Genomic DNA, 27,948 nt, shown 5'->3' on the forward strand with positions numbered 1-27,948 from the left:
CCACCCCGGTGTGGGTGCTGGAAACTGAACTGATGTCCTCTGCAAGAGCAGTCTGTCCTTTTACCTGCTTAGCCTTCTCCCCGCTCCGTGCTGAGTGCACTGGTAAAGCGACAGGACACAGCTGAAAGCAAGCGGAGCAGGGACGTGGGCCCCGACACAGATGGGAGGCAACCGCAGCCGGGAATGACGGGTGATTGGATGAATGGATACTCACGCGACCATCCAGAGAGGCTGCGTGCTAATGGTGATAGGGTACCGCGTGAGTGTCTTCTGCTGGCATGCGCACAGGAGCTACCCAAAGCTGGATTAATCCTAAAGGGTGATATCAAAGGGTTCCAGGGTTCACACTGAGCCCGAGGGCTGGAAGCAAAGAACCTCATGAAACCTCAGATCCTGGCTCTTTCTAAGCCAAGGTTCACTTCCCAGCTTCTCTTGGTTTCTCCAACCCATCCTCTCTGGGAGCTCATTTCTCCCCGACTTCAACATCAATGATATAAATTACTCTTCTGGGGGTTTGTTTTATTTTTGTTTTTGAGCCAGGCGGTGGTGGCGCATGCCTTTAATCCCAGCACTCGGGAGGCAGAAGCAGGAGGATCTCCATGAGTTCGATGCCGGTCTGGTCTACAAGTGCTAGTTCCAGAGCAGGCACCAAAAACTAGAGAGAAATCCTGTCTCAAAAATTCAAAAAAATAAAAATAAAAAATAAATAAATATTTTTGTTTTTGAGACAAGGCCTCATGGAGTCTCAGGACAGCCTTTGACCCACCATCCTCCTGCCTCAGTCTCTTAAAGGCTGGCGATACAGATTGTGCCACCAGGTCCACCCTTTCTCTTAAACACACCTGTTTCTGTCTCCCAACTGTGTCAGGCACTGTAGGACAGATGACAATAAACTACAAAAGAAAGCTCTCAGGTGGCCACACAGCATACATACATTTCCAGACCACTCAAATGAAAGTTAAAAAGCCAGTAGGCCAGGCATGGGGTACACCTGTAATCTCAGCACTCAGAAGGGGAGACCTTCTCAGTTACTTAGCAAGTTTGAGGCCAGTCCAGGTTATAGGAGACCCTGTCTCAAAAAACAAAACAAACAAACAACAAACACAATCCAGAACAAACAGTCTAGCAAAGCAATAATTGATAGCACTGACAAAGACGCGTCCCTTAAGTGGTGGGAGGGCAAACTGGTTCCTTTCTGAATCATAGTTTGGCAAGGCCTATTAATATAAAATATATCCCACCTGTGTGTGGTGGTGCACACCTGTAATCCCAGCACTCAGGAAGCAGAAGCTGGCAGATCACTTGGAACTGGACTTACGCAGTGTAACGGACAAGCTCACAGCAGCTGTCAGATCATGCCTCAAAGCAAACCAAACATTAGGGAAAAAAGTCTATGTGCTCACTTAGTGGTTTAACTATCCCATCAAACACTCCATATGGTCACTGTAATGAACAAGGTAGCTATCAGGGCGCTCACTTGGAAGGAAGACTCTGATGTACAGTTCCTCAGAGCGATATATTTATAGGATGTGTTATATGTAAGCATTTTTTCTTTGAAAAAAAAAGACCAGAAATCCAAGACATTCATCTAAAACGTTGTGTGTGCGTCCTATGTATGTGTATTTAACATGTGTATTAACATGTTATTCAGGCTCAGAGGGAGAGTGCTTGTCAAGCTCACACCAGGCTCTGGACTTGATCTCTAGTATTGCAAAGAAACAGTTAATTATACTGTTCAAATATTTCCTGAGAAAGGCACTGAGAGACACACGATCGCTCGCTGGCCTCTCCTTCCCGTGAGCAGGAACGTGTAAGCTGGGGTGTGTGAGCAGAGAGAGAAGGAGGAAGGGGACTTTATCATCCATACACTGCCCTTCCTACGGCAGCGTTACTCTGTAAGAAGACACGTCTGTCTTACTCTGCAGTAAGATAAGCAGGGAGTCCATGTCCATTATGCCTGCACTGAAGAAGTGGAAGCAGGAGGGTCAAAGACTGAAGGGCATCTGGAAGGGCATCTGGCTCAGTAACCAGTTTCAGGTCAGCGCGGTATATGAAACCCTGTTTAAAGCAGACAAACATAGACACAGACAGAAAAGTGACCACAGGCCATGCAGCCGCAGCAGGCCATGCAGCCGCAGCGTTTGCTGTTCCTTCTGAGAGCCACTATGGGTCAGTGTGACCACCCTTGGGGGTGCCAGAGCTGTGTCACTCCTCCAACATTTGTCCAAAAGACATTCTGTATCCGGTAATGTTCAATTAACATGCCACTTTTCCAGATGAGGAAAAAGAGACAGCAGCTTGCCCAGGTCACCTGCATCATGAAGATTCCAGCCATGATGTCTCTCTTCCTGGTGTCTGTGGGCCTCAGGGATGGACTTCAGGTATGAGCACTCTCCATGGAGCTGCTGGCTTATCTAACCCTGGGAAGAAGAACAGAGGGAAGAATGCCCAGTGCTCTGTCTCTCCTAGGAGACTCCTGAAAGCCTAGTCTTAAAGAGCTTGCAGCTAGTGGTCCCCAGTCTCCTTTCTCTCTGGGGGTTCTTTCTGGTTTTCTCAGTAGACAGGCCCTCAGAGCAGGGCAAAGCTGGATGACAGGGTTCCCATTTTCCTAGGGACCACCCTCTCAGTCCTTGGTGCTCTCCTACCCTCAGGTTCAAAGTCACTCCATGACACAACTAGACATCTTTTCTCAAGAAACACCCCTGGACATGGCCCCAGCGTCCTTTGATGACCAGTATGTTGGCTGTGCAGCAGACATGCTAGCGGCTCTGGCTGACCTCAACCACTCAGAGTTCCAGACCAACAAAGTGTACGCTAATGGCTGGGCTCTGGCCAACACCCAGTGGCAGGAGCGCAGGGCTTGGGAGTCAGCTTGGGACCTCAGCCCAACCCTTTTGCCTCCACCACCCCCGGGCTTCAGGGATGAGCACGGAGTGGCGCTCCTGGCCTACACTGCCAACAGCCCCCTGCACAAAGAGTTCAACGCAGCTGTGCGCGAGGCCGGCCGCTCCCGGGCCCACTACCTCCACCACTTCTCCTTCAAGACCCTCCACTTCCTGCTCACCGAGGCCCTGCAGCTGCTCGGGAGCCAGCGATCTCGCGGGTGCCGGCAGGTGTACAGGGGGGTGCATGGCCTGCACTTCCGGCCAGCCGGGCCCGGAGCCACCGTCAGGCTGGGGGGCTTTGCTTCTGCGTCCCTCAAGAACGTTGCCGCCCAGCAATTTGGCGAGGACACCTTCTTTGGTATCTGGACCTGCCTCGGGGCCCCGATTGGGGGTTACTCCTTTTTCCCTGGCGAGGAGGAGGTGCTGATCCCCCCTTTTGAGACTTTCCAGGTGGTCAATTCCAGCCGACCTGCCCAAGGTCCTGCACGCATCTATCTTCGCGCTCTGGGCAAACGCAGCACATACAACTGCGAGTACATCAAAGGTGAGGAGCCCGCAAGACCAGTCCTCAAAACGATGGGCTTCCCACATCTGCTAGGAGCTTTGGCAAATCCAAACCCCAACTCCCACCCCATCCAAGGAGTTCATACGTGAAAGATAAAAGCCTCAAGCACGCGGTGGCTCACACCAGTGATACCAATGTTCAGCAGGCTGACTCCTAGGCAGCCAAAGCGATGGGCGTTGGGAGGGCTCGGGGAACACAGACACGCACAGGACAGGTGTGGAGGAGAGGAGGCCTGGGCCTTTGAAGGGACAGACAGGTTATTGTCCCAGCTGGAAGCTGGAATTAACAATCTAGTCACAGTATTGGCACCAAGGCATTTGTAGGCAGAGCTAAGTAAAAGGGGAACATGTAGATGGCTCAGCCGGTACAGGAGTTTTGCCCTGCAAGCCTGACTTCTTCAGTTCATTCCCCAGAACCCATCTGAAGATTGAAGGGGAGAACTGGCTCCAAGAGCCGTCTCCGACTTTCACATACCTGGGAAGCACCCCTCCCCCATCTCTCACACACCAATATAAATAAAATTTAAGGGGAAAAATGAGTAAAAGTCGCAGCCTCAGTCTTTAAGAGGCTCAGCTTTACCAGATCGAATGGGAATTATATGCAGTAGCCTGTGCCGGGCAGGGTGGGGAACAAGCAGCCAGCGATGTGGCGCCGCCCTGTGGTCAGGAGCACATCAGCTGTTCCTCCTCCTTCCCGGGCTATTCCTCACACCAGAGGAGGTACAAGGAGACCTGTCCTTAACCCCTGCTGCTTTCTGGGCTACTGCCCCTAGCTAAGTGAGACTTCTGAGACTAGCCAAGTTAAGAGGCAGACAGTTGGCCTGCACAGTGATCATGGCAGAGATGGGAGGAGGCCCAATGTGGCTCAGTTCCTACTTTAAACAGCATCGTGAGCCATGAGGAAGGCAGGCCAAGAACACAAACAGTGCCTCCCTGTCTGGGACAGGGTGAAGTAAAGTGTGTGGTGAGGAGGCAGTCAGAGGCCAGAGAGCAGGAGTGGGTCAGAAAGACACCCTGACTTACATGGCTGCCTCCCTCTGCCCTCAGGGCTCAGATCAAGAGAGTGCTATCTAGAGAGGCCTCCCTAAGGGAGCAGTTACAGAGAATCAAGGTTGGTCATCAGATCTCTGGGGTCCTTTCCGATCAGAGAGCTACTGAAGCATTGATTCTCCATCCTTTCTTTCAGAAAAGAAGTGCAGATCTGGGCCCTGCAGGTTGGATAGCTCAGGTAAGAGATGAAGTTGTTTGAGCAGGCTGTCCCAGGGCTGGACCCCTCACTAGACTTTCCTCTTACAAACCTGCCTTGTTACCTAAGAAGGGAGTCACTCGCCCTCACAGAGGGTGTGCATGTGTGCATCTGCGCTCTCAGGGGAGGGCCACTGTCAGGCCCGGTTTTAGGAGAGGCGGTTCCCTGCTGTGTTCTCCCTGTTACCGTCCTCAGGGCTCCTTCAGACCTGCTTTCCAAGGTCAAAGCCAACTATTGAAAGCTGTGTGCTGTACTCTAGTTTGGGCTCTGACTTAGCTATTCTTTCCCTGTGCCTCAGTTTCCTAGTTTGTGATAAGCAAGAAGGATCAAAAGACACCCGTCTCTCTTTCAACTGTGAGTCTTCTCTGTCTGTGCAAGGGTATACTTGGACCACCGCTTTTTTAGGTGGGAATAGGCCACTTCCAAAGAAGAATTAACTGCCCCCATCTCACATGCTCACAGCCATCCTTCCTACTCCATCCCCAACACTCCCTCCCTTTAGAGTCTCTAACCCGTGGCAGGGAAGCTCCTCAGCCTCTTCCTTCCACTTGCCCTGACGTCACAGTACCAGGAGTGCCAGGCTCTTGATGCCACGCGTCCTCAGCAGAGTTCAGTGGCATTGGTACACTTTACTATTAGTTATTTTTCATAGTGGGTTTCTCTGTGCTGTCCTGGCTTGTCTGGAACTGACTTTGTAGACCAGGCTGGCCTGGAACTCTCAGAGATCCACCTGCCTCTGCCTCCTTGGTGCTGAGACTAAAGGTGTGTGCCACCTTGTCCAGCCCTAGTCACTTTTACAGAGGGCAAAAGGTAGCAGCCAGTCCTTCGCCACATAGCTAGTGAGGAATCATGTCTGTAGCCTGGCTGCAGAGCTGTGAACTGCCCCCTGTGACGGTCTCTACCCTCTGCCACATAGCCGTCTACCCTCATGTCATAAAGTGAGGCCAGAGACACTTGACCAGAAGCTGGGTCTCCAATTTCAAACCAGACCTTGTTTAGTTTTTGAGACAGGGGAATTTGCTTTGTAGCCCAGGTTGTCCTAGAACTCATGTGCGGTTCAGGCTGGCCTCAAATGGGCTCAGCCTCCTAAGTCCTTAGCTCTTGCCTTAGTCTCCTGAGTGCTAGAATGCCGGCCAAGCAGACCCCTGTGTCTCTCGTGGGCCTCTGCATTCAGATGGTCATCATCCGAGACACCGGGGAAGTTTAGACATTTTGCCCCACATTTCTACCCATTGCTACTCTGACGAGGGTGTGGATGGGGGAGCCACATTCAACACTGATGAGAGTCCACAAGGGTTATACAGTAAATGCACAGCTGACAGATCTACTGGACTAATCCATGGGAGTATACACTCCATACGGAGAACCTGACTCACAAAGCTTTGGGAACGCCTGTCCTTTGGATAGTTGCTGTCGATTCTGTAGAAATCTTGTGAAATCGTGATGTTTCTCCCTTCTATAATGGGATTCACTCCAGAATATTCCAGCAGTGAATAAATCATTTATTTTTAATTTTTTGTTTTTGTTTTAAATTTATTTATTATGTATACAGTATTCTCAGTATTCTGTCTGCAGGCCAGAAGAGGGCACCAGACCTCATTACAGATGGTTTTGAGCCACCATGTGGTTGCTGGGAATTGAACTCAGGACCTTTGGAAGAGTAGGCAGTGCTCTTAATCGCTGAGGCATCTCTCCAGCCCCATAAGTCACTCTTTAAACTTGACTTTTCGTGTACTGGCAACTGTATGCCTTTTCCCACACTATGGGGCCCTGGGGTGAGAACCTTCACTCTCTCAAACCTTTGTTCAAATAGTAAAGTCTACATAAAGCTAGACCCCACAATTGTCCTTATTGACAGAACTCACTGACAAGAAAGGAGCCCTGAGCAGGAGGCACTGAGCAGAGAGACAGCGGTCTGCCCTTACTCATAAACAGGTCTGGGTGGCCCTGAATTCTCTAGCAGCAGACTCATGAAGGTGTAATCTACCGGCCTTTTGCTCTAATCTAACAAGCTATTAATATTCTGTATCTACCCTTCACCCTGGTTTCAATTAACATAAGATCATAGCCCAGGAAATTAATTATTTATTACTCTAACCCTAGAGATACAGGAAAAAGGCTTGAGTGGCTGGACCAGCCTCAAAGAAAGAAGTTAATTCTCACCAGGGTGATGGCAAGCACTCTGCTGGAGCTGGAAGCCAAATTTCCAAAGAAATTCTCTTTAACTCATCTAGCTAGAACTGAAGCAAATCAAGCACTTTTTGCTTTTCTTCCAGGCCTACAGGTTACTATGGTTACCAGCGCTGTGTTCCCAGATACCAGGGAAGGAAGCTAAAGTGTTCCAAAGGTGCAACTTCTAGCTTAACTATTTACATTTAAGAAATATAGTTGGGGCTGAAGAGATGGCTCAGCGGTTAAGAGCATTGTCTGCTCTTCCAAAGGTCTTGAGATCAATTCCCAGCAACCACATAGTGGCTCACAACCATCTGTAATGAGGTCTGGTGCCCTCTTCTGGCCTGCAGGCATTCACGCAAACAGAATATTGTATACATAATAAATAAATATTAAAAAAAGAAATATAGTTGGGGCGGGGCGGTGGTGGCGCACACCTTTAATCCCAGCACTCGGGAGGCAGAGGCAGGCGGATCTCTGTGAGTTCGATGCCAGCCAGGTCTTCAGAGCTAGTTCCAAGACAGGCTCTAAAGCTACAGAGAAATCCTGTCTCAAAAAACAAAAACAAACAAAAGAAATATAGTCAGTGCATGAAAACTTCTTTTTAGAATTTTGTATTGATTTTTTTTTTTGGTTTTTCAAGACAAGGTTTCTCTGTAGCTTTGGAGCCTGTCCTGGAACTAGCTTTTGTAGACCAGGCTGGCCTAGAACTCACAGGGATCCTCCTGCCTCTGCCTCCCGAGTGCTGGGATTAAAGGTTTGTGCCACCACCATCTGGCTTTGTACTGATTCTTTTTTTTTTTTTTTTTTTTTTTTTTTTTTGAATAAACTTCTTATTTTGAAATATTTATTTTTTTTTATTTTTTTTTCTCATGGTTTATTTTTTTTTATATTTAAAAATTTCCATCTGCTTCCCTCCTCCTCCCCCTTCCCTCCCCTCCTTCTCCCCCTTCCCTCCCTTCCCCTCCACCCATACCTCCCCTCCCTCCCTCTCAAGGCCAAGGAGCCATCAGGGTTCCCCACTCTATGCTAAGACCAAGGTCCTCCCAACTTCCCCCAGGTCCAGGAAGGTGATCGACCAAGCTGAGAAGGCTCCCACAGAGCCCGTCCATGAAGAACAATCAGAGCCCAGAGCCATTGTCCTTTGCTTCTCAGTCAGCCCCCACTGTTGGCCACACTCAGAGAGACGGGTTTGGTCGCATGATCCATCAGTCCCATTCCAACTGGAGTTGGTGATCTCCCATTAGTTCTGTCCCTGTACTGATTCTTGATTAATCCTCCCAGCATCAGCTGGAGAGCTTTTCAGCCACACTCCCTCTGAGACCCAAGACATCTCCTTGCCAGGTCCACCCGGTTTTTGTGATGCTGTGAAATGCTTGCTTGTTAACTGTCTGTGTATAAACTGGAAACCATGTGGGATGAGCAGAACAGTGAGCAACGGTGAGAAGCATCAGGAGAGCATTGAAGAGATCACAGGAAGAATGAGACATGATAGAAAGACTTGGGTGAGCTCATTTATTTACCCTCAGATAGCTTTAGCTAGTTTTCACCAGTTATAGAAATCCTTCTGAACTCTGAGAGGTTCCAACATGAACCTTGATGCAACATCACTAGATCTCTCTCAGATCTCTGTCTCGAGACTCATCCACAGTGACAGCAGGTGGCAGGGGCTAGAGCCGACTGTGGCCCTCACTGGTCTCTCATCTCTACCTCTGGCTGCTTTCCAGCTCGCTCTGCCAGACTCTCTGCCTCTTATCAGCCCTCATACTGCTCCTAACCTCTCTTCTCTTCCCTTAGCTCCAGGCTCTATCTCTGCCTCCCATTCTCTCCTGCTGCTGCTCTTGTTCCTTGTGCTGAGGGACCATCCATAGAATCCAGGCCTCCTGTGACCTCCCAGATGTTGACCAGCCCTGCCTGTGCACTTTAACTATATCAGGATCATGGTGAATCAGTCTCTCTGCAGGGAAGTCTGGGCCTTCTACGGCAATGACCTTCCAGATGCACTGGCGGTGGAGACACAGAAGAGGATTTGGAGACTGAACCTTACTCAGGCTGTAGGAGCAGGATTGACTGAGGTCAGAAGACTCTAGGGTAGGAAAGGCAGAGACTCATTTGGAACCTGAAGATATCAACTCGTTGGTGATGAGGTGGAGAATACCTGGCCATGGGCCATGCGGGGGTCACTTAAATGTCCCTCATGTCTACCTGGAAAGTTATTGTTCACCCTCCTGCCACCTGTCTAGGTTAGAGTACCTGCCTTTCTATTCTGTTTCTGCTGGCCCCTGAGTATTCCCAGGTCAGGCTGTGAGCCTCCTTTTTTCTCTGTGGCTTTGGAGCCTGTCCTGGAACTAGCTCTTGTAGACCAGGCTGGCCTCGAACTCACAGAGATCTGCCTGCCTCTACATCCCAAGTGCTGGGATTAAAAGTGTGTGCCACCGTCACCCGGCCTCAGGCTGAGTTTCTTATGGGTAAGGTCTGGGAAGAAGACACAAAGAAAGTGCCAGAAGCTGTGTGACAGTAGGAAAGCAACCAATCCTGTGAGTGGTGACACCTGCATTACACCTACCTGGGCTACCAATGAGCTCTCTAAACGTCACTGTGTGAGAACAGGTGGCTGTGCCTAACTATAAGGAGGGACAGCAGGGGAAATGACAGGGACAGTTTCAGGCCCTCTCTCGGGGTCCTGTGAAATCCTAATCTTTTTTTTTTTTTTTGCTACTGTTGTAACAGTAATTTCTGGGCTAGCAAGATGGTTCAGCAAGTAAGGGTGCTTGTCACTAAACCTAACAACTTGAGTTTGAACCCTGGGTCCCATATGGCAGAGGGACAGAACCAACTACCCACATTGTTCTCTGACCTCCACAAATGCATCCTTGTGCAAGAGCACACATACACACACATACACACACACGCACACACACACAAATAAATATGATTTTTAAAAAAGATATAATTTTTGCATTGATCTGTGTGTCCTAAGATTCCTATCTATAAAGACAAACCTGGATCCCCAACTTCTGGATGTGGCCCCAAGGAGAAGACAAGACACGGAGGAGGTGCTGGGCACACTCTCATTTATTATGGATTGAAGCTCTGGAATAAAAGTTTATATTGCCTTCTGTTCTGGACACTAGACTGTGAATTTTCTTCCCCCCAAGAGCCTTAGCAGAGATGAGCAAGATGAGCATCTGCAGCTGCTAAGGATGACACGTGAATGTGTGCCTTTGTCCCTTAGCTAGCAGCCTACACTCTAGCCGGGATTGGTAGCACCTGCCAGCAAGTGCCTTTGGAGAGGCAGAGGCAGGTGGGTCTATGTGAATCCAAGGCCAGCCTGGGCTACATAACAAGCTTCAGGCCAACAGGAGGTACATAGTGGTACTCTGTCTCAACAAAATAAAAATAACCCAAATTTGCCCTGCTAACAGCTATAATTCCAAGTGTAGACATGGGTGGTTATTTATTTCTTAGACAAAGTTTTCTGAAGCTCAGGCTGCCCTTGAGTTTATGGAAATCCTCCTGTCTCAGCCTCTATGTGCTGGGATTACAGGAGTACACCATCTTGCTCAGCTGACATTGAATCTTATTTCCAAGTCTGTACTTGGACCTGAATCATATTGGAGGGAAGGGAGAAGGAGTGAGGGCACACAGATCACAAAAGCTGTCTGTGGCTTGTGAGGTCAGAAGCGCTGGTCCTGAGAGGTGTTCCTGACTTGGAGCAGCACTCTGAGTACCAACAACCACCCGGGTTTTGTCATTCCTATCTGGTGGTGTTGAGGTGACCAAAGCTCCGTAAGCTCCAGTTCCTGGCCCTCACAGGGCTTGGACCAGAACCAGGAGGCTCATGACCAGAGCCATGCAGAAGAAGATGCCTAGGAAAAAGCGGTCCATCACCCTAGCCAGGCGCTTCCAGTCTTCGTGGCAGCGCTGGGCAGCCCGGTGGCTGCGGAAGGTGCTGGCAATGGAAGCCACATGATGCAGAAGGGCTTCCTGATGGCACAGACACCGTGGCTCATGACAAGGGCCTGCTGGGAGACCTTCTGGAGGCTGGAGGCTGGGGGCTGACTGCAGTGACTTGGACTGCCCACAAGGCTCCCCACGCTCCCGCACACACAGGCCTCTGGCCAGGTGTCCCAGCAGGAGGACCCGAGCCCAGGCAGGCACTGGGTGTGCAGTAGGGCCACAGTAATGCAGATTCATGATGAGGATGGTGAGGGCTGTGGAGAATGTGACCATGGTCATGGTGGCCATGTAGTACTTCCCTGTGGGGCAGAGAACATTGTGAGCCACAAAGAGGAGGTGAACACTGTTGAGCTTCCCAGCTGCCTCATCATAAAGAGGAAGAAGACCAGCATCAGGCCTTCAAACCCAAAGACGGGAAAGATGTAGATAAGAGTTAAGTTCTCCCCACGTCTCATATCTACTAGGGCTCTGAAGCTATCTGCTACCTAATTATTTTCCCTGTTGCAGGGTCTGATTATGGTTGTAAACCGAACAGATACTGATCCTTTCCGTACACCTGGAATAACCTATTGGTTACTCATGGGTTCATAGTGATGCTCCTCCTGCGAGTGAACAAATGTCGCGTGCACAGGAGCATGCCGGGCACACAGCTATCACTCATCACAGTTTACTATAACAGTGGGTACCAGCTCTTCCGCCGTCAAGGCTCCCTCGCGCCCCTAGCGGCGAGGGGTGTTCTCTCAGACAGGTCTACTCTTGCTCTCTCTCTCAGTCCCTGCAGCTGTCACTCTGCTGACCCAGTGTCCATTCCCCCACACTCTCAGGCTCACCGATGAGTGGAACGCTCTCCGCGGGAGGCATGCTCTCAGCAAGGATCAGCTGGAAGACGGTGAGCGCCAGGAGCACGGTGACGCCCAGAGACACCTTTTCCCCCGAGTCAGCGGGCAGGTGGAAGGCCAGTGGCGCCAGCAAGGAGATGAACACACAGGGCAGCAGCAGGTTGCACACGTAGGCGGCAGCTCGGCGGCGCAGCAGCAGAGTGAAGGTCACATCCGGGTAGGGCTCGGAGCAGCAGCCGTAGGTGAGCACGCGCCTGCGCGCCGGCATGCCCAGCACGTGCCACTCAACGTTCTCCACGAAGTCGGCCAGGCTGGCAGACGCGCCACGGGGTCGCACGTCCAGCTGGTGCCCGCCGTGAGTCCATGAGCCGAAGGTCAGGCCGCAGCGCTGAGCATCGAACGGGAAGGCAGACACGTCCACACGGCACGAGCTGCGTGTGATGGCCGGTGCATCCCAGCGCACGGCGCCGTTATGCCGCACAACCACGTTGGTGCTGGCCGAAGCTGGTGGCTGCGTGTCTGCCCTGTGGAGAGGCAGGATAGGAGTCACCGGGTCCCATGAACAGGGTGAATTTATTGTTGCTAGTTGGGCTTTAGTGGTCAGGGCAGCACGGTGGAGTGAGCCTCATTAGGCTCATTAGATTCATTCACTTCAGTCTTTGAAGGTCTAGAGGAGGCAGCAACCAGGGGCTTGGAAAGGCCGGAAGCAGAGAATAAAAAGTCTCTGCAAAATCCAGAGGTGGACCTTAGCCTCACTCTGGCCTAGGGAATCATCTGTAAAACTCATAAGAGGGACCCAGAAAAAATGCACAATGCTATGTATTAACTGGGAAATGCAAAGCATCTAAAGATGGAATAAAGGAGTAACCCTAGGACAAGGCCTTACGTTGGTGAGGTTTCCTGCGGTCCCTGAACCTGGAAGGGTGGAGTTGCCACAGAGAAGCACTTGGACCCAAGACAGTTCTCTTTGAGAACTACAACTGGCTTGGATCACATAGTAGATTCCTTACAGACACCCAGCTTGAGTTGGCCGAGACGACTGAAAGTACCATGAAGTGGCAAAGAGCTCCTTAGAGGGTCTCTTAGGGGCAAGTTTCCAAGGCATCTTAGAAACTCTATTAGGTGTTGGGGGACGAGGGGCAGTGCTTGAGGGGCAGGGCAGACAGGAGGCAATACTTGTTATAGAGAACGATGTCTGGTCGCCACACTAGGCTGCTGGGAATGCGGATTGCATCCAAGTCACCATAGGCTTTGGGGTCCCAGTGCAGATAGGCATCTGTCCACTCCTGCCGGATCCACAGGTACAAGGTCAGCACTTGGTTCCGCTCATCCTAGCAGGGCAGGCAATGGATGTGCATGTATATGTGCATATACACATACTGCCTGCTTCATGCACACTCACAGATTCTGTCAGTACCCACAAACCCAGCTTGCTCCAACAGCCGATTCCCTTCCAGGCTTGAACTTGTGTGCTTATGGTGGGCACTTAAATCTCCATTTCATCAGTTAATCCCTCAGATAATTCCTCCTTGGGGAGTGGTAGTTGAATAAATTCCAGTGTGTAAAGTCTTGGGCCACCAATGGTACACAGGAATTGATGGCTATTATCATTATTAATATTAACTATAGGAAAGGGTAACTGTAGCTAGGAGATGGCCCTTCTTCCCTTGATCCACATCACACAGCTTCACCCCACCACATTATACCATGTCGATGATCTGAGACAGTGTCACCTCCAGGGTCACATTTAGAGTCTGGTCCGTGTCTGCCACAGGTCTCAAGGCACTGGTATAGTTGGCAAAAAGGTCACGAAACAGCTTGTGAGCCAGTCTCCCCTCAGCTCCCAGGCACTCTGGAGGATGAATGAGGATTGTCCACCTTTGAAGTTCCAGGGCCTCTGTTTCCATTCTCCACCCTGTAGCTGGAGTCTTATCACCTGATTCCATGGACTCACACGCTTTTGGTGGTGTGTGTGTGTGTGTGTTTGTGTGTGTGTGTGTGTGTGTTGCTCAGCTGGGCATAGAAGCCAAAGGAGGGGACTGGATGTCTGCCACTTCTACCCTATTCTCTCACTGACGGCAGCTCTCTCACTGAACTTGCGACTTGCCGTTTTTCAGCAATTCTCCTGACTCAGGTTTCTACAGCACTGGGGTTACAAGTGTTTGTGCCACACCTGGCTTTTTACATGGCTACTGCCTACTGACATCACCCCATCTCATCAGGCAAGTCTCCTTTCTTTTCAGCACCCCCTCCTCCCATTCCCCAGATAGCTTGTTCTTAGCAGACACTGAAGAGGAAGGTGGAGACGGGAAGGTTTGGGGTGGACAGGAAGGGCAGCAGTGTCAGAAGAGAGCTGGTTCATACCTGCAGGGAGAAAGAGCAGGAGCAGAAATCCCAGGCCAAGGTGGTGGCTCTTGGTCCCCATGGCCTTACCACAGTCAGAGGGTGGGCAAGTTTTCAGGACAGATGTAGGACAGCGGGTCCAGCTGGCAGGGATGATGTGTACAGTACCTGGAAATCAGAGATCGAGATCTTGCTTCCAGCCTCCTATTCGTACCTGCCCTTAAGTCTAGACCTGGGCCCTGTCACCTGCCGGTTCTTTGCTGTTCCCAGCCTCTCTGATCTCAGCTTCTGCCCGTCTGTGTGCCCAGTGACTTCTATTACTTCCGTCTCAATTTGCTTCTTCCTCTGTGATGATCTTGGCCTCTGCCTTTGGACTCTTTCTTTCCACTCTCTTTTCTTCTCCTTTTACATCCCCCCCCCCCCCCCCCCCCCGCTCCACTCCCTGTATCCATTCTCCTTACCTGGCCTCTGAGGGAGCAAGCTTGCTGCATTCAGAACAGGGCCAAGCACTCTGTCAGCAATAAGGGGTCTGAGGCACAGGGGAGTAGCCCTTCTTCCATTGACAGTTTTATCAGCTTAATTGCAGGGCTGGCACAGCAGTGCCCATGGGAACAGACCAACTGAAACTGACACCTGAGGGTGCTGGGCCCTAAATTATTCAAATTCTGTGCGTCAGCATGAGGGCTCATCCTGGCGGTTGGGAAGTTTGGAGATATTAGGATCTGAAGGTGCATAGCTTTAGGCCCTAGAGGCATGTGGGCTGGGGCCTGTGGGCGAGAACCACACACTTCAGTGCAGCTACAGTCACTGAGGTCTGGAGGCTCCCTGTAGACCAGAAGCTTCCTACTGGGGAGCGGCTCTGCTGTTCTGTGCCAGGTAAACTCTCCCTCCTCATGGGAATGGTGCTGAGTCTTACACCACTCCAGATGGTCCTGTGGAGCAGAAATGCGGTGCACACCATTTTCACAGGCCCTGCAGTCATGCCAGGCAGATAGTCTTCCCATGCCTAACACTGTGGGCAGGTAGGAGGGGCTGGTTACAGTTAGGGTTAGGGATTAAAGGCTAGGGGTAAGAGTAACAATTATGGGCATCACAATCCCAGACTCCAAACTCTACTACAGAGCTACAGTACTGAAAACAACCTGGTATTGGCATAAGAACACACAGGAGGACCAATGGAACCAAAAAGAAGACCCGGATATCAATCTACACATCTTTGAACACCTAATATTTGATAAAGAAGCAAAAAATATCAAATGGAAAAAAGAAAGCATATTTAACAAGTGGTGCTGGCATAACTGGATATCAACATGTAGAAAAATGAAAATAGACCCATATCTATCACCATGTACAAAACTCAAGTCCAAATGGATCTCAACATAAATGGACCTCAACACAAATGGACCTCAACATAAAGCCAGCCACACTGAACCTTATAGAAAAGAAAGTGGGAAGTACACTTGAACACACTGGCACAGGAGACCAATTACTGAATATAACCCCAGTAGTATAGACACTCAGAGAAACAATTAATAAATGGGACCTCCTGAGACTGAAAAGCTTCTGTAAAGCAAAAGACATGGTCAACAAGACAAAATGACAGCCTACAGAATGGGAAAAGATCTTCACTAACCCCACATCAGACAGAGGTCTGATCTCCAAAATATACAAAGAGCTCAAGAAATTGGATACCAAAAGATCACATAATCCAATAAAAAACATGGAGTACAGACCTAAACAGAGAACTCTCAACAGAGGAATCTAAAATAGCTGAAAGACACTTAAGGAAATGTTCAACATCCTTAGTTATCAGAGAAATGTAAATCAAAACAACTCTCAGATTCCATCTTACACCTGTAAGAATGGCCAAGATCAAAAACACTGATGACAACTTATGCTGGAGAGGATGTGGGGAAAAGGGAACACTTCTGCATTGCTGGTGGGAATGCAAGTTGGTACAACCCCTTTGGATGTCAATGTGGCGATTTCTCAGAAAATAAGGAAACAACCTTCCTCAAGACCCAACAATACCACTTTGGGGTATATATCCAAAGGATGGTCAATTGTGCCACAAGGACATGTGCTCAACTATGTTTATAGCAGCTTTGTTTGTTATAGCCAGAACCTGGAAGCAACCTAAATGCCCCTTGATCAAAGAATGGATAAAATGTGGTACATTTACACAATGGAGTACTACACAGCAGAAAAAAATAACGACAGCTTGAATTTTGAAGGAAAATGAATGGAACTAGAAAACACTGTTTTGAGTGAGGTAACCCAGACACAGAAAGACAATTATCACATGTACTCACTCACAGGTGGTTTTTAAACATAAAGCAAAGAAAGCCAGCCTACATTCCACAATCCCAGAGAACTCAGACAACAATGAGGACACTAAGAGAGACTTACATAGATCTAATCTACATGGGAAAGTAGAAAAAGACAAGATCTCCTGAGTAAATTGGGAGCACGGGGACCTTGGGGGAGGGCTGAAGGTAGGAGGGGAGAGGCAGGGAGGAGAGCAGAGAAAAATGTAGAGCTCAATAAATATCAATTAAAAAATAATAAAAAAGTCTACAGTCCATCTGTCCAGAGAAGACACAGCAGCCCCAAGGCCAGTGGGAGCTGGGCCACCATTCATTCCTATGGCATTGCCTTGCTCTTTCTTGTGTGTGAACTCATGGTCAAAAATAGTGACTTGGCAGCCCGAGGTGGTAGTAGTTCATGCCTGTTATTCCAACACTCTAGTAGCTGAGGCACTGGGATTACTGTGAATTTGGGTGCTACACAGTAAGACTTTTTTCAAAAAGAGAAAAAAAAATGACTCGAATTGATCCATTACTTTTAACCTTAACCAGCAGGAAAAAGCAGGCATTCTGAAGAACATTTCTGGTAAGTCCTCACACAGTGCAAAACTAGGTGCAAAGGAGGATGGGAGCCACAGTCTTCTGTAAAGAGAAGGAGAATAGACAGTAGAGGCAACTACACATTTTTTTTTTTTTTGAGACAGGGTTTCCCTATAGTTTCTAGAGCCTGTCCTGGAACTAGCTCTTGTAGACCAGGCTGGCCTCGAACTCAGAGATCCGCCTGCCTCTGCCTCCCAAATGCTGGGATTAAAGGCGTGCGACACCACTGCCCGGCTTGCAACTACACATTTTAGCAGCACACACACACACACACACACACACACACACACACACACACGCACTGCCACCATTTTTTCTTGAACCCCCTACCCTCTCATCACCACCTCTTGAGTGCCTAAATTACTGGTTTATGGCACCTTGCCCAGAATCCCACCATTTTCCTGTCTAGTAAGACATGAGAGATGATTAGGAAAGAATGTATTTCACATCATAATTCTGTCCCTAAGGACATCAATTACAGACACATGGCAGAGAGGCATGACTATCAAGGAAGAAAAACAGAACAAGTCATGACTTTGTCTTTAGTAGTTAGAAAACTTAGCTCTCACTAACATAAAAGCTTTGTCTTGTTCAAATGAGGCTCACAATATAGCCCTGGCCTAGATCGAGTGTTGCACATCTGTACTTCCTGGTTGTCTTCAGATAACCGGAAACAGTATGGAAGAAGGAAGAAGAGCATTAGAACCTAATTACTAGGCCCTTTCTGCTGTTTCCTGTTGCAAAACTTCTTGACTTCCTTTGCCAAGTGGTCAGTTTATACTGGCAACAGCTGGCTGACTGCTGTAATTGAGCTATATTGTGTAACTTTTGTTCATTAAGTTTTAAATGAGATCACAACAAAAAAAGTCTCTCTGGACTGAACTGTGAAGAACACGCTACCTGTTAATATGCTTTTGCTTCTACACTTGAGTTGCGACGTGACATTAAAACTTGTACAAGGGCATATGCTCATCCACTTCAGAATCCCTGTGTATCAGAAGATGATGTTGAACTTTTCTGCTTCACTCCCCCCCCAAATATTCAAATTTCAAGAACATGCTTATCAGTTTGTGCTGGCCTTTAAGTCCCAAAGTAGGCAAGGATTACTTTGAACTCTAGACTCTCCTGCTTTCACCTCCCAAGTGCTGGGATACAGACACATCATCAGGCTGTTTCTGCAGTTGCTGGGAACTGAACCTTGAGCTTCATGCATGTTAGGCAAGGAAGGACTGAACTATAACCCACCCTTCCTTTTTAACTAACAGAAATAGTACTTGTCCTAGCTGGGTAGTGGTGGTGCCCGCCTTTAATCCCAGCACTTGGGAGGCAGAGGCAGGGGGATCTGTGTGAGTTCGAGGCCAGCCTGGTCTACAAGAGCTAGTTCCATGATAGGCAACAAAACAGCACAGAGAAACCCTGTCTCCAAAAACCAAAAAAAAAAAAAAAAAAAGTACTTGTTCTAAGAGCAAGTACTTCCCACATGAATAATCCTTAATGCTGCTCAAAGCACTAGTCCCTTCTGTAGCTTTATGTAAACCATCTCTGGTATAAGGAGAGCAAGAAATTGTTGAGTTAGTTGTGGATGGAGGGGTTTACCAGCTGATTGATCCGGGGCCTCAGGAGTCCAAACTGAAGACTCAGACAAAGCAAACACTATTCTTTTACCCTTCAATTCTGTGATGTTGCACACCTGGAATTTGCTCAGGCCTCAGTTCAACAAGACATGATTAGACTTGAATTCTCATTTGATACTCAAAACAGGCCACTGTAAAGCAACCAGTTCAGGAATCATTACTGCTTAAAAACAATCTCCAGAACAGAGCAGAAAGCTTTGAATACAAAGTATATTCATTAATGCAGTTTGAACTCAGAGCCTATGTACATAAACTTGTATTTACTAATCAGTAACTTCCTTGTCCCTAAGTCTGTCTTTGGGCTGAGAGGCAGCTCAACATGCAAAGACCCTGGGCTCAATTCCCACCACTGCAAGGAAAGTGTCTGGGCTCCTGAGTCTCAATTCAGCGTTAACTAACGCTAACGGTGTACCTGAGTTGGCTGCTGCCTTCCTGTGAGGCAGGTCTTAGTGCCTGCAGCTGTGCTGCCCTTTCCAGGCTGGTGATGAATCCACGGGGGACTGTGAAAACTGTTTTTTTATTTTATTTATTATGTATACAATATTCTGTGTGTATGCCTGCAGGCCAGAAGAGGGCACCAGACCTCATTACAGATGGTTGTGAGCCACCATGTGGTTGCTGGGAATTGAACTCAGGACCTTTGGAAGAGTAGGCAATGCTCTTAACTGCTGAGCCATCTCTCCAGCCCGTGAAAACTGTTTTTAAAGTATCGTGAGGCACAGAGCGCGCCACAAGCAGGCACCAACAGTGCTTGGGTTACAGATGTGTGAGGATGCATCTGCATTATGTGGATTCTGAACTTGGGTTGCCAAGATTGTGTGGCTAGTGTTTTATATTTATTTTATTTATGTGCATTGGTGATTTGCCTATATGTATGTTTGTGTGAAGGTATCGGGTCCCCTGGAGCTGGAGTTACAGACAGTTGTGAGCTGCTATGTGGGTGCTGAGACTTGAACCCAGATCCTCTAGAAGAGCAGTCAATGCTCTTAAGTGCTGAGCCATCTCTCCAGCTCGTGGCTAGTGCTTTGACCTGATGAACTAACTCCTTAGCTGTCTGTTCTCTCTAACTTACAATGTTTTTATTTAAATGAGTCCCCCAAAACACAAAGAAAAAGTCAGTACCATCAAGAATATTATAAACATTTTATTTTTTAAGAAAGTAGCTTCAGAAAGAGGAAAATAATCTAGATCATTTATATATATATATATATATATATATATATATAATTTTTTTTTAATAAAAACCTTTACATAATCTTCATGCACAAAGACCCAGGGGTGGTCATATTGTGTGTGACAGCCCCAAGTTTCAGCTGTCTCAGGCCAGAGCCTGGGACTCTCCACAGCCAGCAGCAATGTGGTGACGGTGCCTAGGGCCCAGCCAGGCCTGTCTTAGTGACAGCTGTGCCTTCTGGGAAGGTGGATGAAGGGTGGGAAATGCTCTTGGCTAGATGGGAGGGCTGGGAGGAACACCTTTCACATTCTTCATCCAAATCCTGGCACACCCAGGAAGATGACTGATAAATCAGGGGCTTCGCAGAGACACACTGCACAGGACAGCAGGGCAGGTGTGGTGTCCACAGGACAGACAAGGAATGAAAAAGGAGCCCTGCAGAACTCTGCTTCCATGGCAGACAGCCCTTCTATCTTCAACAAGGTCCCAAGCCCAATGTTGAGTCATCTACCTGACATCTCTCTGTCACCTGTCTCAGCGCCTTCAAACAGAAGAGGTGCAGCAATGTAGGACAGACGCTGGCATGGGGTATGTGTGTCACAAGACTCAGAACTCTGGATAACCCAGTTTTTTGGGAGGTTCTGCCAGAGAGGCTTTATTGACCATTTTTTCAAAAGAAAAAGAAATTGAAGAATGGTCTTGAAGTTGGCAAATAGAGACCTCACCTTTTTTTTTTTTTTTTTTGGTTCCAAAAGCCCTTGTATGCTATGTTCAGTATTAGTTAAGAGAACCCCTGAACAACTAGAGGGTGCTGCTTAGGGCAGCAGAAAGGGAGGGAGGATTCCACACCTACCCAGAGATTGGCAAACAATGTCAGCTAGAACAGTGCTGGGAACCGCTGGGGAGGGAGTGAGTGTGCATGAGTGTGATGAAGAACTGGGCTCACTGGCTCCCAACAGTCAGTTCTCGAAGGTAGGACTGTGTGAGACCACGAAGTTCCTCCAAGGCATAGTCCTCAGGCATGGGGAGTCTGCCAATGTGGGGAGCCAACAAACGCAAAGGAACTCGCTGAGGGTCTGGTGTTGAGTTGGAGGTGGCATCAGGAGCATGCTGCAGGCTCAGAACTACCCGCAGCAAGTTGGCGACACGCTTGGCCATATCTAGAGAAAAAAATCACAATGAGTGTTGACCACACAGCACTGGTGAGGCTGTAATAAAGACAGGAAGTCAGTCACATGAAAGCAGGGCCCACAGATTACCTGACTGAGCCAGGCGGTCCTTAGCACTGTAACATGGAATCTGCTCTATCCGGCTGCACAGTGAAGTGACTTTGGTGTGTAAGTGCTCTAGTTCATAGCCTGAGCAATCCACCTGAAGGGGAGCAGACCAGTAAGGACAAAAGAAACTTCTACCTCAACCCAGCCACAGATTACACAAAATCCCAGCAACAATTGATAGGAGGAGAAAAACTGAGAAGCTGATGGCAGTGCCCCTGCATTTAGTGCTGAAGGAGAGACAGTATACTTGGGTTGGACAGGTCTTTAGATGATGACTCACAAACCACATAGTTTAACTCAGCATCAAAAACTTTAGGTAGGGTAAATCTGGTTGAGAGAAATAGTAAAAGGCGCTATTCAAACCAGCATTGACTTTACCTCTCCTTATTCTAAAGCAGTGCAGGACCTCCTCAGTCTATATACTCTCCCGATCCATCCCTATGGTTCCAATTATACTCAATGCTAGCCCAATACACCAATCTTCTGGTTCTGTGCCATGGCTTTTGCTGTAGCACCCTTCTCACCAAAGCCATTAGTGTCATCCTCTACTTCCAATTTGTGATTGCTTTATAGCCACTGGTCTTTGAGATAGGGTCTTGATATGTAGTCCCAGCTGGCCTGGAACTCACTGTACATCCCAGGTTAGTCTCAAACTTTCCACCATCCCCATTTCAGTCTTGCCAATGCACCTGGTTCGGATACATTTTCAAAAACCAAAACTGATTTACTTTATCCATTCAAGTCTTGAATATTTTGTAGCAACATCTCATTTGCCTTAATCCTGCTTCTCTCTCACTATGAACCATACAGAGCCTCCAACCCACCTCCCTCCTCAGGTTTACTCGAGATATTTTCCAAGATGTATTTTTCATGAAATTCACTACTTATCTGGTGTTTGTGAATGCTAGCCATGTGAGCATGTGGTGGTCAAAAGTCAACTTGTGGGAGCCCACTCTCTCCTTTCTCCATGGCCACTTTGGGGTCTGAACTCAGGCCGTCAAGCTTGGCTACAAGTTCTTTTATCTGCTGAGCCATCTTACCAGCTCTGGAACTCACTGATTTATGTCTATATACATACTCTTACCCTCTGCCAGAGCCTACTACTAACTTTTAACAGCAGTAAACAAAATGAGGTCTTTGTGTTCATGAACTTTACAGACAAGAAAATATCAAGTAGTAATTTACCTTATAGTCACAGCTGTGATAAACTGGGAGCATAAAGAAATGGATGTCATTGCTGGGCAGTGGTGACCCACATCTTTAATCCCAGCACTCAGGAGACAGAGGCAGGCGGATCTTTTTTTTTTTTAAAAAAAATAATTTATTATGATTTATTTAACTTTATTTTATGTGCATTGGTGTGAAGTTGTCAGATCCCCTGGAACTGGAGTTACAGACAGTTGTGAGCTGCCATGTGGGTGCTGGGAATTGAACCTGGGTCCTCTGGAAGAGCAGTCAGTGCTCTTTTTTTTTGTTTTGTTTTGTTTTGTTTTCGAGACAGGGTTTCTCTGTCCTGGAACTAGCTCTTGTAGACCAGGCTGGTCTCAAACTCACAGAGTTCCGCCTGCCTCTGCCTCCCGAGTGCTAGGATTAAAGGCGTGCGCCACCACCGCCCAGCTCAGTCAGTGCTCTTAACCGCTGAGCCATCTCTCCAGCCCCGGCAGATGGATCTCTGAGTTTGAAACCAGTCTGGTCTACAGAGCAAGTTCCAGGACAGGCTCCAAAACTACACAGAGGGGCTGGAGAGATAGCTTAGCGATTAAGAACATGGGCTGTTCTTCCAGAGGTGCTGAGTTTAATTCCCAGCAACCATATAGGGGCTCACAACCATCTGTAATGAGATCTGGTGTCCTCTTCCGGTCTGCAGGCATATATGCAGACAGAACATTGTATACACAAATAAATCTTTAAAAAAAAAAAAAAACTACAGAGAAACTGTCTCAAAACCACTCCCCTCCCCCCAAAATTTCAATGTCTATTTGAGGAAGGAGTATCAGAAGTGTCCTTGGAGAGTTCATGTGTAAGCTAAGACCGGCCTAACAAGAGAAGGCCAAGCTTTGTAGGTGAAACAGCCAAACCCTGTAAGCTGGAGAGTGTTTACATGTAATACATGGAGTAAAGAGCAATACAGCAAGACAAAGCTGGGAAGGTTTAAGGACTTATTTTGTGCATGAGTGTTCTGTCTGTATGTACGCGGGTAGAAGAGAGCACTGGATCTCCTGGATTAACTAGAGTTAATATTGGTTGTGTGCTATCACGTGGGTACTAGGACCTGAACCTCTGCAAGTACAGCAAGTGCTCTTAACTGAGCCCCAAATCAGAGACTAAGTGAGGCGTGTGTTTCATTAAGTTATGAATGTGGACACAGCTACACTGTCACTCTGATTCCCTCTGATTAGATCATGTTCTCTTTTTTTGTCCTGGCATATTGTCAGAACAAAATAATCTGTGGTCAGTCTTTTCCTTTATTCTATGGTGGTTTCTGATTTACTTACATACATCTTCCCCCAATGAATCAGTACTTTTAGTAAGGGAAAAACATACTGTTTACCTCTATAGCTCCCAAATCCATGACAGAACTCACCACACTGGAAGTTCATTTTGTTTTTGTTTTTCTGTTTTTCGAGAGAGGGTTTCTCTGTGTTGCTTTGTTGCCCGCTCTGGAACTAGCTCTTGTAGACCAGGCTGGCCTTGGACTCAGAGATCCGCTTTCTTCTGTCTCCCAAGTGCTGGGATTAAAGGCGTGCACCACCACTACCAGGCATATTGGGGATTCTTTAATGACCAAGTTGAATAAATAAACTGATTTCAACTACAGAGTTTCTACAGTGGTTCCTGAATTATGCCCATCATATGCCTCACTCACTGCTAGAGTTACAAGTGGATGATAGGAGCCGGAGCAAGGTTTTCGTGTGTTGTGTGTAATTTACTGCATCAAAGCCCTGTGCCTATTTTGTGTGACCTTCATGAAAACTCTGTTGGATACACTCTATAATCTATCCACTGTCCACTCTAACTTGTACTCCTTGTAACCCTCACAGGGTGGAAAGTTTAAGTAACTTACTTAGTCAATGTGGGAAACCTAAATTGAATCTAATACTTTAACCTCTGGAGCTTTAGCTCTGAACTTCTATACTCTATAGTATGTAAGTTCACAACATGAAAGATCTCCCCCCAAACTTCAAGAATGTAAAGATGTGGAAAAAAAATACAGAATGATCTGGCAGGTACAAGAAAATGTCCCATAAGTTTTGGCGGCAAGGGAGAAGACAGCTGGCACTTTCCAGAGGAAAGAGAAGCAAAGCAGCCAGCGAGATGGCGCAGCAGCTAAAGGTGTTTGCTGCCAAGTCTGATGACCTGAGTTTGCTTCCCACTTCCACAACTTGTCCTTGGATTTCCAGGCCTGTGCTAGGGTATGCATCAGTCTTCTCTCTAAATATACTAAAAATATACCCCAAAAGGACTATCTTGGGCTACACAGTGAGTTCCTGGCTGGTCTAGGTTATAGGTTAAGATCAGCTAAAACAAGCAAAACACCCAAAGTCCCATCTTCAACAGCATTAGTTACATTTACCAATGAATTTAATTTTTTGATATAAAGTTTCACACAGCCTAGACTGGCTTCAACTTCTGATCCTGTTGCCTCATTTCCCAATGCTGGGACTGTATGTGTGTGTGTCACCATGTTTTCTTTTGTATTGTACAGTATGGCTTCTGTGGTTTCTATTTATTTATTTATTTTTTTTTGAGAAGTTTCCTGGCTGTCCTGGAAAACTAAGCGATCCACCTGCCTTTGCCTCCGAAGTGCTAGGGATAAAGTATATCCCTATACTATCCGCTATAGTATGGCTTTTTTTGTTTGTTTGTTTGTTTTGAGACAGGGTTTCTCTGTAGTTTTGGAACCTTTCCTGGAACTCATTTTGTAGACCAGGCTTGCCTCGAACTCAAAGAGATCTGCCTGTCTCTGCCTCCTGAGTGCTAGGATTAAAGGCGTGCGTCACCACCGCCTCGCTAGTATAGCTTTTTGAAATCTGTTTTTTTGTTTTGTTTTTTTTAAGTGCTTATGAAAAGAAAAACTAGACAGTAGTTTAAGGAATTTAGGTACCTGCTGAATACGGTGGAGCATTTCAATTACGCGAATATAATCCAGGTAAACAAGCCCAGATGTTTCCCAGTCCTGAATTAGGCTGCTGAGCTCTGGAGGTGCCAGGTCTTCTAAGAACCCTTTCAGGTAGTCATAGTTCTCATTAATAATAGCATCTGAAGAAAGAAGACAACAGCTTCAGTGTGTGGCTCACAACAGTACAGAGGACCAGGCATGAGTCTAAGGCAGACAGGAAGGAGAATAAAAGCTTCTGTTGAGAAGTCCTAAGCAGATGTTGTGGAGGGCGGTAAGGGTACCCCTGTGCACCTTCTGGCTTCAGTTCTCAAAGCACCTGTCTCTGGTGTTGCTGGTTAACATCCCCACTCATGAGCAGGAGTGTAGCGCATAGCAGGGCCATCTGTGGCAGATGATAACTACAACAGCGCCATCTTTCCTGGTCCCATAGCCTCTCACGCAGACCAAGCCGCCTCTGTAGCGTTTGGTGGACATTGATCTAAGCCTTCCCTGTCCTAAAGCACCTCTGCCTCAGCCACCCCAAGGGCTCACAGGCTAGAGAAGCGCAGGGTAACTCCAGGAGATGTAGGCCTTTGCACTCACCAGAAGCAAGATGGCGAATGACAAGTTGGTGGCAGCGGTTCCAGTGGCCGGCCTTAAATAAATAGAGGGCCTCCAAGTGCTTATCGGATTCCATGTGTGCTCGAACTGCTTTGGCCTCATGAATCCACTCAGCAGGCACACAGAGCTTCTGTGTAAGGAAAGTCTCTTTAGCCCAGGACTCCGGGGTTTCCGTCAGCTGGCAGTGCCGAGTCAGCAGCTCGCGGACAGCCTTCTCACGCATGCTATAGGGAAGAAAGAAGCTGGAGTATTGCTATGCCCACGGCTGTCACGCCTGTGTAGCAGATAAACGCCGCTAAGGTGGAACTACGCTGAAGGGTTGGGGTCTGTGCTCCCAGGAGCTGAGCCCCAGGCGGTTCCCTGGCAATCAGCCACAGTCATGATTCCCGATCAGCAAACTCGCCTTTGCTGGCCCTGACGCTGTATTGAGCTTTCTGTTCTTTGTTTCTGTATTCTGTGTAGTTCTTTTATCTTGCCAGCAGATCAAGAAGTTCCAGGACATTACCAATAATAACCAAACTACTGAGGACATATTGAACTCTGACTCGCTCTCTGGGGGAACTTATGGATACCCTAAAACAGAAAGAGCTCATGATAGAAGATTAGTAAATTATGAAGTAAAATCGTGACATATCAGGCCTCTTCTTTCCCACGGGGCCTTGGAGTGGAATTGTGACATTTCAGGCCTCTTCATTCTCTCAGGGCCTTGAAGTTTTAACCATGAGACATAACTCAAAGTTAGTTGAAACACTGAGTGCTAATCTTAGAGACTCAAGGTCCGAAAAGCAGCATATTGTGCCCCCCTTGTCTGAAGCTTAAGTTCCCAAGGACAAGATTTCTTTTTCCAAGGATGTTTTGTGTCTAACACCTGCCCCGATAATGTGACTAAGAGAAGTTCTCATACTGTGCCAACTGATGACACATGACCTTCTGGTTTGTTCTTTGTTTGAATACTATATAATGAAAACATGAATTCAGTAAAATCTTATTGAGTGTCTGTCATTTCCTCGCTGATTCCTGATTTCTCCTGGCCTTCACCCCTGTTCTCCCGTGGTCGGTGGTCTCCAAGAGAGACGGTCCGTGGCAGAGTATCATCTTGGTCACGGAGAAGGCTAATCATTCACATGGGCACTCTCCATCTCTAGGAAACTACTTCAAACTTAAATTGCAAACCAAACCACAAAGTTGATATTTTAAATTCTGACTTTTCTTAAACTTATTTTTATTGTTTTTATACGTGTACATGTGTGTGTTGGTGCATATGAATGTAAGTGCCCTTGGATGTCAGAGGTGTTGGATCCTTCAGAGCTAGGGTTACTACAGGCAGTGTGAGCACTGAACTCAGACCCTAAGGGAAAGGAGTAAATGCTCTTAACTGCTGAGTCATCTCGGGTCTTACATCTCAACAGATGCTAGGCAATAACTTGCTGAGCAGAGCCTAAAAAGATTGACTCCTTAGGTATTGTGTTTAGATGCTAGATATACTCACTGGGTTCTGTTGTTATGTTTATATCTATAGCAGCTGCACCTTAAGCAACAGCTGAAGCCGCAAGGGGCCACAGCCCAAGGGGATTCTGTTCCCTTTGCCAGTGTCTTCTAGACAACCCAGTGCCCTCTCCACTTAAAAACACCTGCAACACGCGGCTCCTCCTTACTTCCTGTCAGCTACTTGTTCACCCAGCCTCTTGCTGGCAGGTTAATTTTAGATATTCAAACCAATCTTTGAATTGTTAACAAAAGCAGTATGAAAAGATGCAATACACTTCAAAATAGTATTTCCCAACAGGGTCCAAAGGCTTTTCGCTCACCCTGAGTTCTCAATGTGTAGGAAGACAAAGATGGCCCATTCCCAGAGCCCTTCACTTTCCAGCTGGCCAGCATAACTGGCCTGTAGCACACCCTCACACTGTTCGGAGAGATGGGTATAGTTGAGAGCCCGCAGCACTTCCCAAAGGTGCCAGCTGAGGCGGTAGTCCAAAGGATCTGCAGTTATGCTTCGAGGTTCCAACAGCTGATTGAGATCGTAATGTCTGAGGAGAAGAAGTATTCAGTTAGGATACTCAGCTAGCAGATCATCTGTACTGAACTGATCACTGTTCTGTGTCTCAGAAGACATCACCTTTCTCATGAGGGTGTGCCATCTAACAGGTTTGGTAGTGGCATTCTAATATATGAACGTTCACAATTTCTGTTCCCCGAATCCTTTATTATAACATCTGCTACTTTTC

The 27,948-nt window shown here is 47.6% G+C and overlaps 3 protein-coding genes across 7 annotated transcripts in view; 1 reads left to right on the forward strand and 2 right to left on the reverse strand.

Moving 5' to 3' along the window:
• The first annotated feature begins 2,312 nt into the window (after positions 1-2,312).
• On the forward strand, positions 2,313-8,738 carry Art1 (ADP-ribosyltransferase 1). Its single transcript, XM_038317743.1, has 4 exons — positions 2,313-2,381; positions 2,652-3,429; positions 4,636-4,677; positions 8,665-8,738. Exons 1-4 carry the CDS (start codon positions 2,319-2,321, stop codon positions 8,736-8,738), a joined length of 957 nt encoding a protein of 318 aa, XP_038173671.1. The 5' UTR covers positions 2,313-2,318.
• A 1,600-nt stretch (positions 8,739-10,338) lies between these two features.
• Positions 10,339-14,091, reverse strand: Chrna10 (cholinergic receptor nicotinic alpha 10 subunit). The gene is made up of 5 exons (XM_038313505.1): positions 14,031-14,091; positions 13,373-13,518; positions 12,843-12,997; positions 11,658-12,190; positions 10,339-11,126 (listed from the first exon to the last, which is right to left on the reverse strand). Exons 1-5 carry the CDS (start codon positions 14,089-14,091, stop codon positions 10,678-10,680), a joined length of 1,344 nt encoding a protein of 447 aa, XP_038169433.1. The 3' UTR covers positions 10,339-10,677.
• Positions 14,092-19,675: 5,584 nt separating this feature from the next.
• Nup98 (nucleoporin 98 and 96 precursor) overlaps positions 19,676-27,948 on the reverse strand; it is a 92,966-nt gene continuing 84,693 nt past the window's right edge. For all 5 annotated transcript variants that reach the window (XM_038325377.2, XM_038325222.2, XM_038325313.2 and 2 more), the window contains 5 exons: positions 27,529-27,750; positions 25,703-25,944; positions 25,106-25,260; positions 20,983-21,094; positions 19,676-20,883 (listed from right to left, as the gene is read on the reverse strand). In XM_038325377.2, the coding sequence (XP_038181305.1) occupies positions 20,666-20,883; positions 20,983-21,094; positions 25,106-25,260; positions 25,703-25,944; positions 27,529-27,750 (949 nt within the window). In that variant the 3' untranslated portion in view covers positions 19,676-20,665. The remainder of the gene's footprint in view (positions 20,884-20,982; positions 21,095-25,105; positions 25,261-25,702; positions 25,945-27,528; positions 27,751-27,948) is intronic.

Source organism: Arvicola amphibius, chromosome 1, assembly GCF_903992535.2.
Source record: "Arvicola amphibius chromosome 1, mArvAmp1.2, whole genome shotgun sequence".
Lineage (NCBI taxonomy): Eukaryota > Metazoa > Chordata > Mammalia > Rodentia > Cricetidae > Arvicola > Arvicola amphibius.